We start from the raw sequence: 12108 nt of genomic DNA, 5'->3' as shown, positions 1-12108 counted from the left end.
TAATAATAATAATAATAATAATAATAATAATAATAATAATAATAATAATAATAATAAGTTGAGGTCATACATCTAATTTTTTTTCAGAATAATATTCCTCTCTCCTTCTTTTTTCCAATTAAACGGGATAAACAAAGGATGATTCACAGATTTGACACTGGTGTTGGGTTGTAAACCTTTCCGTCTCAGATTAAGCAAGAGTAAACAACTTGAATACATCATGGAAAAAGAGTCGCACTGTACTCCACTGTGCCCCTATTCATTTCTCCCAACAGGGCCGTGGCTGAGAAAGAATCCCTCACTTTGTCTCAGACCAGGAAGCTTTGATTATGTTTACCATAGGATAAAAACTTCCAGTAATAACCCCAAGATGCACGTTCACAATTTCCTATTGCTTTGCTTGACATAAGTTGGAGTTCTGACTTCTGTTCCTCTTTATTTCTGGCAGACGTTTGCAGAAAGCACCATGAATGAGCTCCTGGGATGGTACGGCTACGACAAGGTGGACCTCCGAGAGTCCGAGGCCAATGAGATCAGAAACTACAGGGAGAGGCGGCAGCATGTGTCTGTGCTAAAAGGTAAAGGGGCGGGGGGGGCAGGTGGTGACAGTTCACTGTTTAGAGCAGCGTTACACCAACTAACAGGTTCAGCAGGTTTTAATGCAGACACTGAGTCACTGCAAGACATCGTCTGCTGTGGCTGCAAGTCCTCAAGTTACATTCAACCAGATGTGCCTGTTGTTTGTGCAGAAGTTATTATCGTGTCCCGTAAAGCACACTGTGGTTTTACGTTGTTGTATTGTTTTACAAAAGCTGGATTCCTATTACAGTTTTTTTTTTTTTTTTTTTTTTTATCTTTTTGTCCATTCCCAGAAAACTCGTTGCCAAAACCCAAGAGCCTGGACGCCAAAGTCAGCCACTCAGTCCTGGCCATGAAGAGTGGAGAGAGGGACCTCTCCAGTGTCCCTTCCTCGTCTCAATCTTCTTCCTCAACAAGCTCGATCCTGACCACGCCGAAGGAGCACAAGAATGCCCCTGTCATCGTCCCCCTCATAAAACCTTCAGCAGGTACGAGAGGTCTTCTCTAGCTATAAAGAACTAAGTGGCCTCTGCTAAGCCTGCACATTAAAATATGTCTTTGGTTTACAAGCATAGTGCACCAGAACTGATAATCCATGATATTTACTGTATGTCCTGAGAGGCCAGAGTGTAAGATCAGCTGCAAGCGATGGAACAGGTATTAGTTTCAGTTCTTTCCTGAGCAGTAACTGAAGCTCCGGAGAAAGTGAGGAGCTGCTGCAGTTACATGACATGTGTGTTTATCCTTCAGTTACACGGTGCTTATCACTGGGTAAAGGGTCCTTAACACTAAAGTGGCTATTTCTAGTGAAATACTAACAAACCTTGAGGTTATTTGGAAATGCACCTATCAGAAATGTCCGATACAGATTTGAACTGAGTCAAGTTTCTTTGTAGAACCGTAGTTGCCAATATTCATAATATTCTGTTTAGCCTTCCTGATTCCTGATGTGAAGAATATTACATTATGAGCAGGAGAGATGTCACACTGTGTGAGAGAGACAGAATGATCACTCTAATCAGAGCATAGCTAAATTACAAAAGGGACAACATCATTTGAAATGAACATTTTTAACTTTCATTTCCATCTTATATTTCATAGCTGAAATTAGTATAACCAGCAGTAAACAACAGTCTGCAGGTTAATTCCTTAAAGTACCTGCAGCAGACAGCTTCTTTTTGAGCAAGAAGACTCAAGTTAAAAACAAGTGAAAGTGTGAAACCATGAAAGAGCAAATTGACAAACAACTACCAAAGTTTTGCGCTCTGGCGTGCCAACCTGAAGGAAATACTGACTTGCCTTTTCCTTTTAAATAACGTCTTAGAGCCTTTGTGCCTCCCAGATTCTCAGAAAAGCCAACGTTTAGTGTTCTCCCTTCAGTAACAGCATCCAGACCAAAGAGTTATTAGCAGAAACTGTTAGTGCTGGAGTATGATGCATACACCATTTAACCCCCTTATCGGTTGCTCCAAAAACACGTACATGTTGTCCAGTGAGTTCATGAGGACACTAGTGTCATCATGACTGTTAACGGGTTTTAAAAAAGATAAAATTTTTCAGTCTCTGACTTCTCTGGTAAAAAAGAAAAGTTCCCAGTTCTGGTCAGCAGCTTCTTTCTCAGTGGTTCTCTGGACCGCCTTCTGAATTCATGACAGTCTTCATTGGTTGTAGTAATATAATGTTGATGTATTGTGAAATTTCAAAATATGTAAAGTAATAAAATTGATGTGAGAGAAACCTAAGTTGATATTTGGTGGATATCATAATAGTTTGATGTGCAACAGATTTTTTTTGTATTTGCTTGTAATCTGAAGGAGTTTGCAAATTTGCAGATAAAATTCTGCTATGTTACCAAACAGGATCTGAAAATTCAACAAGATAGCTGTAACACAGTCTGCCTGTAATCTACTGCAGTCAACGCTGTGTCAGTTTTCGCTTCCCTAATTTGATGGAACATCCCCAGTGAAGGTACGAACTGAGCTGTCGCAGGACGCCTGGACACACTGAAGTGTGTTGTAAGCATGAATTGGTACCGCTTGAGCATGGTGCCTTCACTGACCTGTAAAAGATCGAGGTTTTGTGTTTAAGAGAGGCTAATCACAGGTCAGAGACTAATAAGTAGTAATTCCAGTCATTGTCTCTAGAGAGATTAGAAGTAAATTTTATTACCTAAATCAATATAATTTTTGTTATTATAAATGTGGACTAGTAACGTTCTTGTGGAGAACTTTTCTTGTGACTACCAATTTACCCGTTAAAGAAACACATGAGGCAAAACTGGATTTTAATTTGAAAGGGTCTATGAGAGAAAAATATTTCTTTCCGTTCCCTACATGCTTTTTCACTACGCAGATATATGAGTTATCATCTTCACTTTTCATGGTGACATGAAAATAATGCTGAATTTCACTGTCCATGTGGTTCGTCACTACAACAAACCTGCTTAAACCCCAGCTGGCAATAAGGTGATCGCAGATGTAACAGGATATCTGGACTCTGATAAAATACAAGCCTGAGAGACGCCTTCATTTAATTTATTACAGGATGCACTGGCTGGAAGCTTTGGAACACATCCAGTTTTAAGTGAATGGTTTGAGATTCTACTCCTTGTCTAACTTGTTTAGCTGTTTAATAAACTCTGAGGAAATTAAATTGTTTTCATTGTTCCACCTGCGCAGATTTGAAGCGATGCATGCGATTTTTACGCAGAATTATGCAAAAAATATCTCTGATTACCCTGCTTTCTTTGCTTTTTTCCATCCCTCTGCAGTGGAAGATGTACAGAACGTGCAAATAGTCTGCGTTTGGTGCCAGAAGGAGGGAGTAAAGCGCTACTCGCTATGTATGGGCTCAGAGCTCAAGAGCTTCTGCAGTGAGAAGTGTTTTGCCGCCTGTAGACGGGCCTACTTCAAGCGCAACAAGGTTGGTGATGGAGTATAACAATTAACCTGTGATGATTAATGAATTAAATGCGTGCATACCATAGCCAGAAACAGTCAGGTGCCTACACAAACACATTCATCTGTGGCTGAGTGAATTTAAGCATCATATATCTTCTTGTAGGTTCAAAGACTTTCAACAACAAATTCTTTCAATCTTTAAAGGTCAGAAGTGATTGGTTTATTTAAAGGATCCATTTAACGAGTGGTGGGAGGGAGGTCAAACTTTGCACAGGACACGTAGGATCAGTTTCAAGTTAATGCAAAAGGGGCCGGCCATTAAGTGGCTTTGGTCTGGAGGACAGGAAAGCTGCAACTGTAGAGAAACACTCCGATGCACAAAGCCATGTTTTTTTTCCCCTTTTCACTGCAAGAAGATCACCTGATATTTAAGTATTCAGGATGACATTTCGATGTGTGGTGTTTCATCTTTCTTGTTGTTTTTTTTTAAACAACAGAGAGACACATAATAAACCTGAGCAGAGTGTGCACAACAAGCTGTCTAGTTTTTTTTTTTGTGGCAGGGGAGGAAAGCACTTCTGCTGGCTTGTTGCTGCTTGTCTGAGAGGAAGGCCAGAAGGCCTGGGGCGAGGTGTCCACTTTCAGTGCATACCATACCTTCAGCTGCCTCATGTTTCGTAACTCAACACGACTCGTTGGGTCACAGAGATGGGGGAGCACTCAGATCCCCTGCAGATCGTCTTACATGAATCAGAAGGAATTTCCTTATATTAATTCTGTCACGGGAAGGAAAAAAAATAAAGCACTTCATCAACACCAAAATAAGTAGCGTGAAATTTTTACTTTTTTATTGACCTTTGTATTTTGACCTTGATGCTTCGTAAAGAGGAACATCAAGTGATATGTGATTATCACACAACAATTCCAGTGTAATCTTTGAAGATACTTTTAGTTTTCCTTCTAGTGGTGTGTTTGTCACTTTGTGGTTTCTCCTTTTTAGGCCAGAGATGAAGACCTCCATGTCGAGACATCCCCTCAGCGCCCCCAGCCTGAGGACTCACCCAGATTAGTGTTAAAGATAAACACTAATGTCAGAGTAAGAGGAAATTATTAGTGTTTTCTTTACTATTTTTGGGAAATTATTGATAGGTATAAAATCTGTCATCCAGATACACCAGAAAAGCCCATTTCCTTCCTGTTTTTGTATGTTTAAATAAGTTTGAAGCAAGAATGTGATCCTTCATTGACCCCCCGCAGTCTCTCTCGCCTGTACCACAGGTTTGTGACTGGTGCAAGCATGTTCGTCACACAAAGGAGTACCTGGACTTTGGATCTGGTGAGGAACGGCTTCAGTTCTGCAGCATCAAATGTCTCAACCAGTACAAGATGGATGTCTTCTACCGAGAAGCTCGTGCGGCCCTAACCAGCACCAGCTCCAGCCCAAACAGAAGCAGCCAGGATGGGAGAGTGGATGGCAACGTACCGGGGCAAAAGCTACTTACTCCTGAGTCTTGGAACAGCAGCACCATCAGTACGGGGGATGCACGCAATCGAAATCTCTCTCCCAAAGGATCAGTCCTAATTCATGGACCTGTGGAATCAACGTCTTTGTCATCCTCAGAAGCATCATCTTCTTCATCCTCTTCAAGGGTCTCTGTTTCAGGGCTTAAGAACCTGGAGAGATCCATTCAGCCATCCATATCTACTATGGATGTCACACCTCATCCAGCTCCTCTTCCTCCTCCACCTCCTCCTCGCCCACCTCTGGATCAAAAGCCATTACCTCAAATCCCCATACCCTTCCTCAGGCCCCCGCTTCATGCTCAGGGTCTAAAGAGTCCCCTGGCCAATCCTCCCAGACATGCAGGCCCTCCTTCCAGCCCTATCCACAGACCACCTCACTCTCCTCTTTTGCAGCCCCCTACCTCTTCTTCAATGAATCCCCCAGGACTTGTGCACCCTTTTCCTGGTGCCTATTTCCCTGGCTTACACTCACCTCCTCTAAACCTAATGCCAAGAGGACCTGTCCCAGTGCCTCCAATAATGAACTATGGTATCCCCTCTTTTAGTCCTCTTTTACCCCAACCCACAGTCCTGGTTCCTTATCCTATTATTGTCCCCTTACCTGTCCCCATACCTATTCCAATTCCAATTCCAGTCCCTCCTAAAACAGCCCTTGAAATGCCAAATCATGGTGGAGTTATCCAGCCTGTACCAGAAGGAGTAGAGAGGGCTAAATCCAGGACTACTAGGTCTGTTTCTCCAGATAGCCCTGAAGACGCTAGTAGAGTGGAGGCAAACAAACTGGGGGGGAACTTTTCTCAAACCTTCACTTCAACAAATGAACCCAACCTGAAGGACATAGATTGGGTTAAATCAGAAAGGCAATTTTTGTCCCCATTAGCCACACCTCAAACTAAACCACTCTCCCCTAGAGCACAATGTAATGAATTGTCCTGCCCAACTAAAATCTCTGAGGGACTGACAGACTATAAAACTATACATCAGCAGACAGAGCGACAAGTCATCCAAAGGGTTCTCCAGAGGACCCAAGTGAAGTTAGAGCCCAGTGGCAATGGGATGGTGGATCTGGCAGCACTGGGAGAATCAGGACCTGGCCAGTTTAACAGACCAGGGTTCCACAATATCATCAGACCGAACATTACTCTGCCAACGTCACCTTCAAATGACTTCCAGCAATCGGATTCCCTCACTCCACCTTCTAACAGCCCATCCAGTCCCATGGAGAGCAGCCATTCATACAATGTCAAGCCCTCTACTCAGAGCCATCCTCAAAATGGTACATCATCCACACCCACGAGTTTGGACTCTTCCTTATCCCAAAGAATACCAGTGACACCCCAAGATTCTTCACTCAATGAACTTGAAGCTATCAAAGAAAACAAGTGTTCTGTTGTTAGCCCAGTGCTAGTCGAGGGTCCAGTTGGTCAGTTAGAAGGACCCTTAACAACAAGTGGGGGTGCAGGGGAGGATTCCCACGTTCCAGATGAGGACCACGCTTATGCCCTGCCCACAGCACCAAAGACAGGTGGGACCACATCCCCATTACTCTTGCCCAAACTCAGGGACAAGGGTAGCTTACGGAGTCCTGCCAACATGCCCAATGCAGTGGAGATGGAGCCAGCCCTGAAGAGGCGATGCCTGAGGATCCGAGATCAGAATAAATAGAGAATCAAGGTGAGTAACTTTACTAGAATATGATGTGGAACATATAGAAATTATTACTTTAAACATCTATTCATATCTTTGTGGTATTATGACTCGGCCCACTAACTGTACAGTTACATGGAAAATGGAAAAATGAAGAGGGTTCTTGTCCCAGTTTGTACATCAACGCATGTCACCAACACTAACATTTATCTGGTTTATATTAAACTCAAAGTTTATGCTCTTGGCTGATGCATTCACAACCTGAATGTGCTACGAGTTCATAGTTTAAATCCACTCAATTAATAGAGACTAAAAATTTATTTTCTAGCATTTGACGTGTTGATCACAGGGTCAGAGCCAGTTCAGGAAAATTTTGCGCAATGAACGGCATCGCTTGTTAACTGCTCGATATTTCCAGTCATGGTTTAGTAACAATGTAAAGTGTAAAAAGGTATTTGTATGGAGATTCACACATGCACGGTGCAAGATTAATCACTGGTCTCACAGTGTGCACATGGTCACTAAACAGTATGGCGCCAACCAGAGAGAATCCCGGTAACCTGGCACCTTTATGTGGGCTAAGGTTACAGCAGGGAGAGGAGGAGGAGGGCCGAAGCAGTGAGAGTGACTTTGAAAGGCAATCACTTCACCACAACCTGACAGTCACAATGCTTTGTTTGCATGACTGCCTGCATTATAGGCTTGGATTTGCTGGTGAATATTAGTCTGTTTTTAATATCGACAGACAATATTCTGGTTTTTAATTAAACAAGGCCATGCCCTCATCAGGACCAGTTGGCAACCTATCAAAATGTTATGAGTTCATTGCAACTGCTTACCCAAAGCAGTTTTTGAAATAAGTCACACTTATTTCAGAATATTATATTATATTTGAAGTGTGGCTTAGTTAAAATATAGCTCTCTATTTGATAGATAACTCTTCGCATCTTTATTTAGCATAAATCCATCGCTGGTCTTGACAGCTGAAGATAACATTAAGTGACAGATTAAAGTGATGGCAGCCTTCTGATACAACTCTAATCTTAAAGTTTTGTGTGAACATGATTTTATGGACTTTTAAGCCGTTGTCATATTTGCAGTAGTTGCTTACACAAAATGTGGATGGGAAATAAAGACTGAAGCCACAGCGGAACCAGTGATCCTCCATGCAATGACAAGGGAATATCTTGTCATTGCAGTGTTTTTGGGTGAGAGCAACTGTCAGAGAAATGATTGGCATTAGATCTTAGATCTAATCATGTAAATAAGCATTGACCTCAGTGTAAGTAACTTCTCAATGCTCAGGGATTATGGTTCAGAGAGTTATAAAACTGCATTTGCAAATACCACAGTGACATATTTGATTTTTGGAGTTGCTTTTACTGGTTGAGGATCATTTTGATCTTGGCTCTACTCAGACAGCAAACTTCCATTGTCTGGATTAAAGCTACTGCTTTACCCTCAACAAAACCTCCCTTCAACAGTCTAGAACTGTCCCTTTAACCGTAAACTATGAAGTGACACCGATATCGTTCTGACATTGTTTTGTTAGAATGCAGCAGGGGAGCTTTCTCTCTTTTGGACCAATCAAAAGCCCTTCTTGATTTCACTCGCCTTGTAGTCCAAATGGCAGTAACATTACCCATCATCCTCACTCGTGGTATCTTACCATAACAAGATCATGTTTATGATTTACTGTATGTGCTGAGATTAATCCACTGATATTACAGAGATGGCTTAGATTTCAACCCGCCTGTTTTTCACTTTGTATCCCTTTCCAAAGGCCAGGGGGTCACACTAGTGATAACGTTTAAATCTGACAGCTGCTAAATAGAGATTGAACAATTTATCTAAATCCGTATCTTGGATTGCAGATGTTTGACTGACTGTGTAGCAGAAAATTGTTCACTAAATTAGTTTCCTTTTGCATTTTTACCAAATCACTGTCTTGCAAAGGTACTCCTTACAGCTACAAACTTCATTATATTGGTGGACCAATGCAAAATTATAATTAAAAAAATTTAAGAAAAAAAGCAATGCATGGTTTTCAATTTTTGTACAAAAATAAGGTTGACAACTAGCAATGCATACAGTAATTACCATATTCAATTATTGGTGTGGCAACAGCATGCTGTGGGGATGGAACATCGCTAACCCTTTTTGGCTTACATGCAAAACATTGTATGAAGAGGAAAACTAACTCTGCACATCACTCCAAACACCATTCCCACAATGATCCATGGTGGTGGCAGCATCCTGCTGCGGGGAGGCTTTTCCTTCCGCAGGGAGAACGAAGCTGATCAGAGTTGATGGGTGAAGCTTACTACAAGGAAATTCTGGAAGAAAATACATTTCATTTGGCATTATTTCCCCTTACATTTGAAAATTATCCACCACTTTGTTTTGATCTGTTACACCAAACTGCAATAAATGACATTGATGGTTATGGTTATAGTGTGACCAAATGTGGAAAAGTTCAAAGTATATAAATACTTTAACAGGACGTTGTATGCTAACTATTATATTTGAAATAACAATGCTTTAGTTATGTCGTTCAAACAGACTTATGCTCTTTCGTTGTCTGTAACAGGATCCGGCTGCTGTCTTTGGATGACTTTAGTTTGCCACCTCTGTCCTCTGAGCTGAGCTGCTCTATTGTCCCAACTGTAAAAATTCTTTTTAAACAAACACCCACTCTGACAAAGTCAGCAGCCGACTGGAGGATTTTACCTCAGGAGAAAGCCAGTTTTTTTTTTTTTTTCTTTTCTTTTTTTCCTTTTCGTCTCATTTTTCTTTGCCTTTATTTGGGATATTTTATAGCTCCATGTAACCTGATTCCACCACATGGGTATTCACTGAGCGTTTGAAACTAAAACGCAATGGGACAGAGCAAGTACAGAGTCCTGCTTTGGTCCTTACATGTATGTGTGTGTTTGACTTTAATATGTGTGTTTGAATTAAAGCGTGCGAAAGAGAAAATAGACCAGATGTTTTTGGTTTGATTGCACCCTATGCAGCAGTTATCTGAGTGTTGACATGACTAAAAGCCTCATTCGAAGTGTTTATGCGGAATGGGTGGATTAGGGAATGCTAATTCAGAGCTGTAGATCTTGTTATATGATATGGCATTAATGAAATTTAACATTTCTTTGCTCTTTTTCCTCTTTCTCTTGTTTTTCAAAACGTCTATCGTCCTATCCAAATGAACAGACTCCCTGTTTGACGTCGCCCAGCAGTCCCAGATTCAGCGCCACGCCATTGTGTGGACAACACCAGAATGAACACCCTCCTGCCCGCCTGCCTGCCTGTCCCTCAGCCCGTCAGACCAGCAGGGTGCCAACCCAGGAAACAGTCCAGATGGCCGAGTCATCACAAATCAACAACGTGGAAGAACACACAACTCAGTCACACGTTTTTTTTTTGTTTTTTTTTTCTCCTTTGGACCAAAAAGTATCACTGGGTTGTGTGTTGCATTGAGCTGACTGAGAGTTTGAAAGGAAGGTCCTCAGATCCTCGTCCTGTCTGACATTGCCCTCAAGCGCTTATGTACGCGCAAGTTAGTGTGGCTGCCCAGATGCGCTCCTCCTCCTCCTTCCTCTCCTCCTCGCCTTACTCCACTCAGCAGACAGCGCTCTGATCAGCCTTGTGTGGTCTTCTCAGATGGAGCCTGAACATGATCTCTTTCCAGGGGAAACGGTTTGTTTTCTCTGCCCGGCTTGCACAAAGAGCCACATTGTTTCTCTCCTCATATCCCACGCTAACTCCCCACTCCAGGTTTTGAGTTACCTGGCCGATCGGGGCTCAAACTTCAGGAGCAGGGTTTTTCTTCCTCTTTCTATTTTTTTGAGCAAAAGCCAGGAATATAGTATGGCCTTTTCTATTCCGCCTATCCGCCCAACATAAATACAAGACATGCTACAGTCGCTCGGTTCTGAGATTTTTATTCCCTTGCAAGTGATTGCCTGAGATTTGCCAGCCTTCTCACTTCTTCTGAGAAAGGAGAGAAATCTAGTGAGATGAATACTTTATCCGCAGGCAAGTTTCTCCCAAGTGTTGGGAGAGTCAGGCCGAAGATTTCCAGAGGAAAGCTAAACTACGAAGGATGTACGAGGATGCGCTCACCAGTGCACTGTAGCTTTGGTAATCCAAGGTTCCTGATCGTCTAGACAAAGATGGTATACATTGGTCACTATTTCCCCTTCTGATCTCCAAACTCAGAACGACTTATAGCACTGGGTGCCATGCATGCTTGCAGTCTCCTGACAGGGTATTTGATTTCAATATTTTTTGCTCTTATCTGACAATTCTGTAAAGAAATATCAGCTTTGTAATATTACCAGATGAGGTATTACACTCGAAAGCATCAAATGCTGTAGCAAACAGTGATCAGTATTACAGTTGCCACGGTTGATGAGGACACTTGCGTTCAGACAGATAGCTTTGAGGCTTGTCAACACTTCATTTTTACAATTAAAAGGTACAGTTTGATGTTATATTAACTTATGGAAGAAGCATAGGTAAAGTTTCATTCGATGCATTTTTTTTTCTGTTGTATTTTTATTTGAATATATTCTGTGAGTGCCGAAACAATTTTGTGCCCTTTCACGTTATTATTATGATAAATGCCCACTAGAGGGCAGTGTTTGCCTTTTTTAAACTTTGCACCTGATTACATAGAGTCCCTTATGCAGTTTGCATAAAGTCATTAGTTATAAAAAATTCACTCGTTGCTATTTTACTGATATCAGATGCCAAATCCAGACATTTTGCTATTATTTTCTCTTTGATACTAAATACTGCCATCAAGGTTCTCTTTACTCATGAGATACATTGGACAATTCACTCCCTTTGAGCTCCTCCATATTTTGTCACACAAGCACAGATCTGGTGTACTTCCTTATGCTTGTATGTGATTGAGAGGAAAATAACCACATTTTGTTGCAACTGCTGCTGTAAGTCTTTTGGAACAAGTCTCTACCAGCTTTGTACTTGTAGAAATTGACATTTTTGCCAATTTTGCAAAAATGTCAGTTGCAAAAAGTGGAAGGAATACATTAAATTAATTTGCAAGTAAAATATGGTTGACAAAAATACACTACCTGTTACTTTGAACTCACCATTCATTCAGTGAAACATAGTGGTGGAAGAGTCCTGGTGTGCGGATTCTTTCTGAAGCAGAGCTAATGAAGCTGATTACAGGTCAAACATCATTGGAAGAAAAACACCTCAAAACTGAAAAAGAAAAAAAAATGGAGGCTGACGTGACAGTTGGCCCCAAAGACTTTGTGAGCTTCAATTCTGAAATTCAGGGTGTGCTTACTCATGCAGTTGCAGCACTTTTCTTTTGTTCTGTTAATTCTGGGTCACCTAGTTTCTGCAGGTCATGCCATAATGGTGGATTCATCCTCAGCCAGTAAGGAAACTTTGTCAACAGCCTCTCTGAGTCAGTGGTGACATC

The 12108-nt window shown here is 41.6% G+C and overlaps 1 protein-coding gene across 2 annotated transcripts in view; it reads left to right on the top strand.

Annotated features, from left to right (window-relative positions):
* Window positions 1–11885, top strand: part of LOC103134235 (sine oculis-binding protein homolog) — a 14333-nt gene extending 2448 nt beyond the window's left edge. Inside the window, exons 2-7 of one of the 2 annotated variants that reach the window (XM_007546399.2) lie at window positions 449–578; window positions 873–1067; window positions 3350–3501; window positions 4480–4575; window positions 4758–6677; window positions 9861–11885. In XM_007546399.2, the coding sequence (XP_007546461.1) occupies window positions 449–578; window positions 873–1067; window positions 3350–3501; window positions 4480–4575; window positions 4758–6668 (2484 nt within the window). In that variant the 3' untranslated portion in view covers window positions 6669–6677; window positions 9861–11885. Of the gene's footprint in view, window positions 1–448; window positions 579–872; window positions 1068–3349; window positions 3502–4479; window positions 4576–4736; window positions 6678–9860 lie in introns of both variants that reach the window. The other variant, XM_007546389.2, reaches the window with a different exon arrangement.
* The last annotated feature ends 223 nt before the right edge of the window (window positions 11886–12108 follow it).

The sequence above is a fragment of the Poecilia formosa genome, unplaced genomic scaffold (genome assembly GCF_000485575.1).
Source record: "Poecilia formosa unplaced genomic scaffold, Poecilia_formosa-5.1.2 Scaffold1, whole genome shotgun sequence".
In the NCBI taxonomy this organism is placed as follows: domain Eukaryota; kingdom Metazoa; phylum Chordata; class Actinopteri; order Cyprinodontiformes; family Poeciliidae; genus Poecilia; species Poecilia formosa.
Note: the sequence above shows the minus strand (reverse complement) of the source record. Positions and strands in the feature narration are given on the sequence as shown.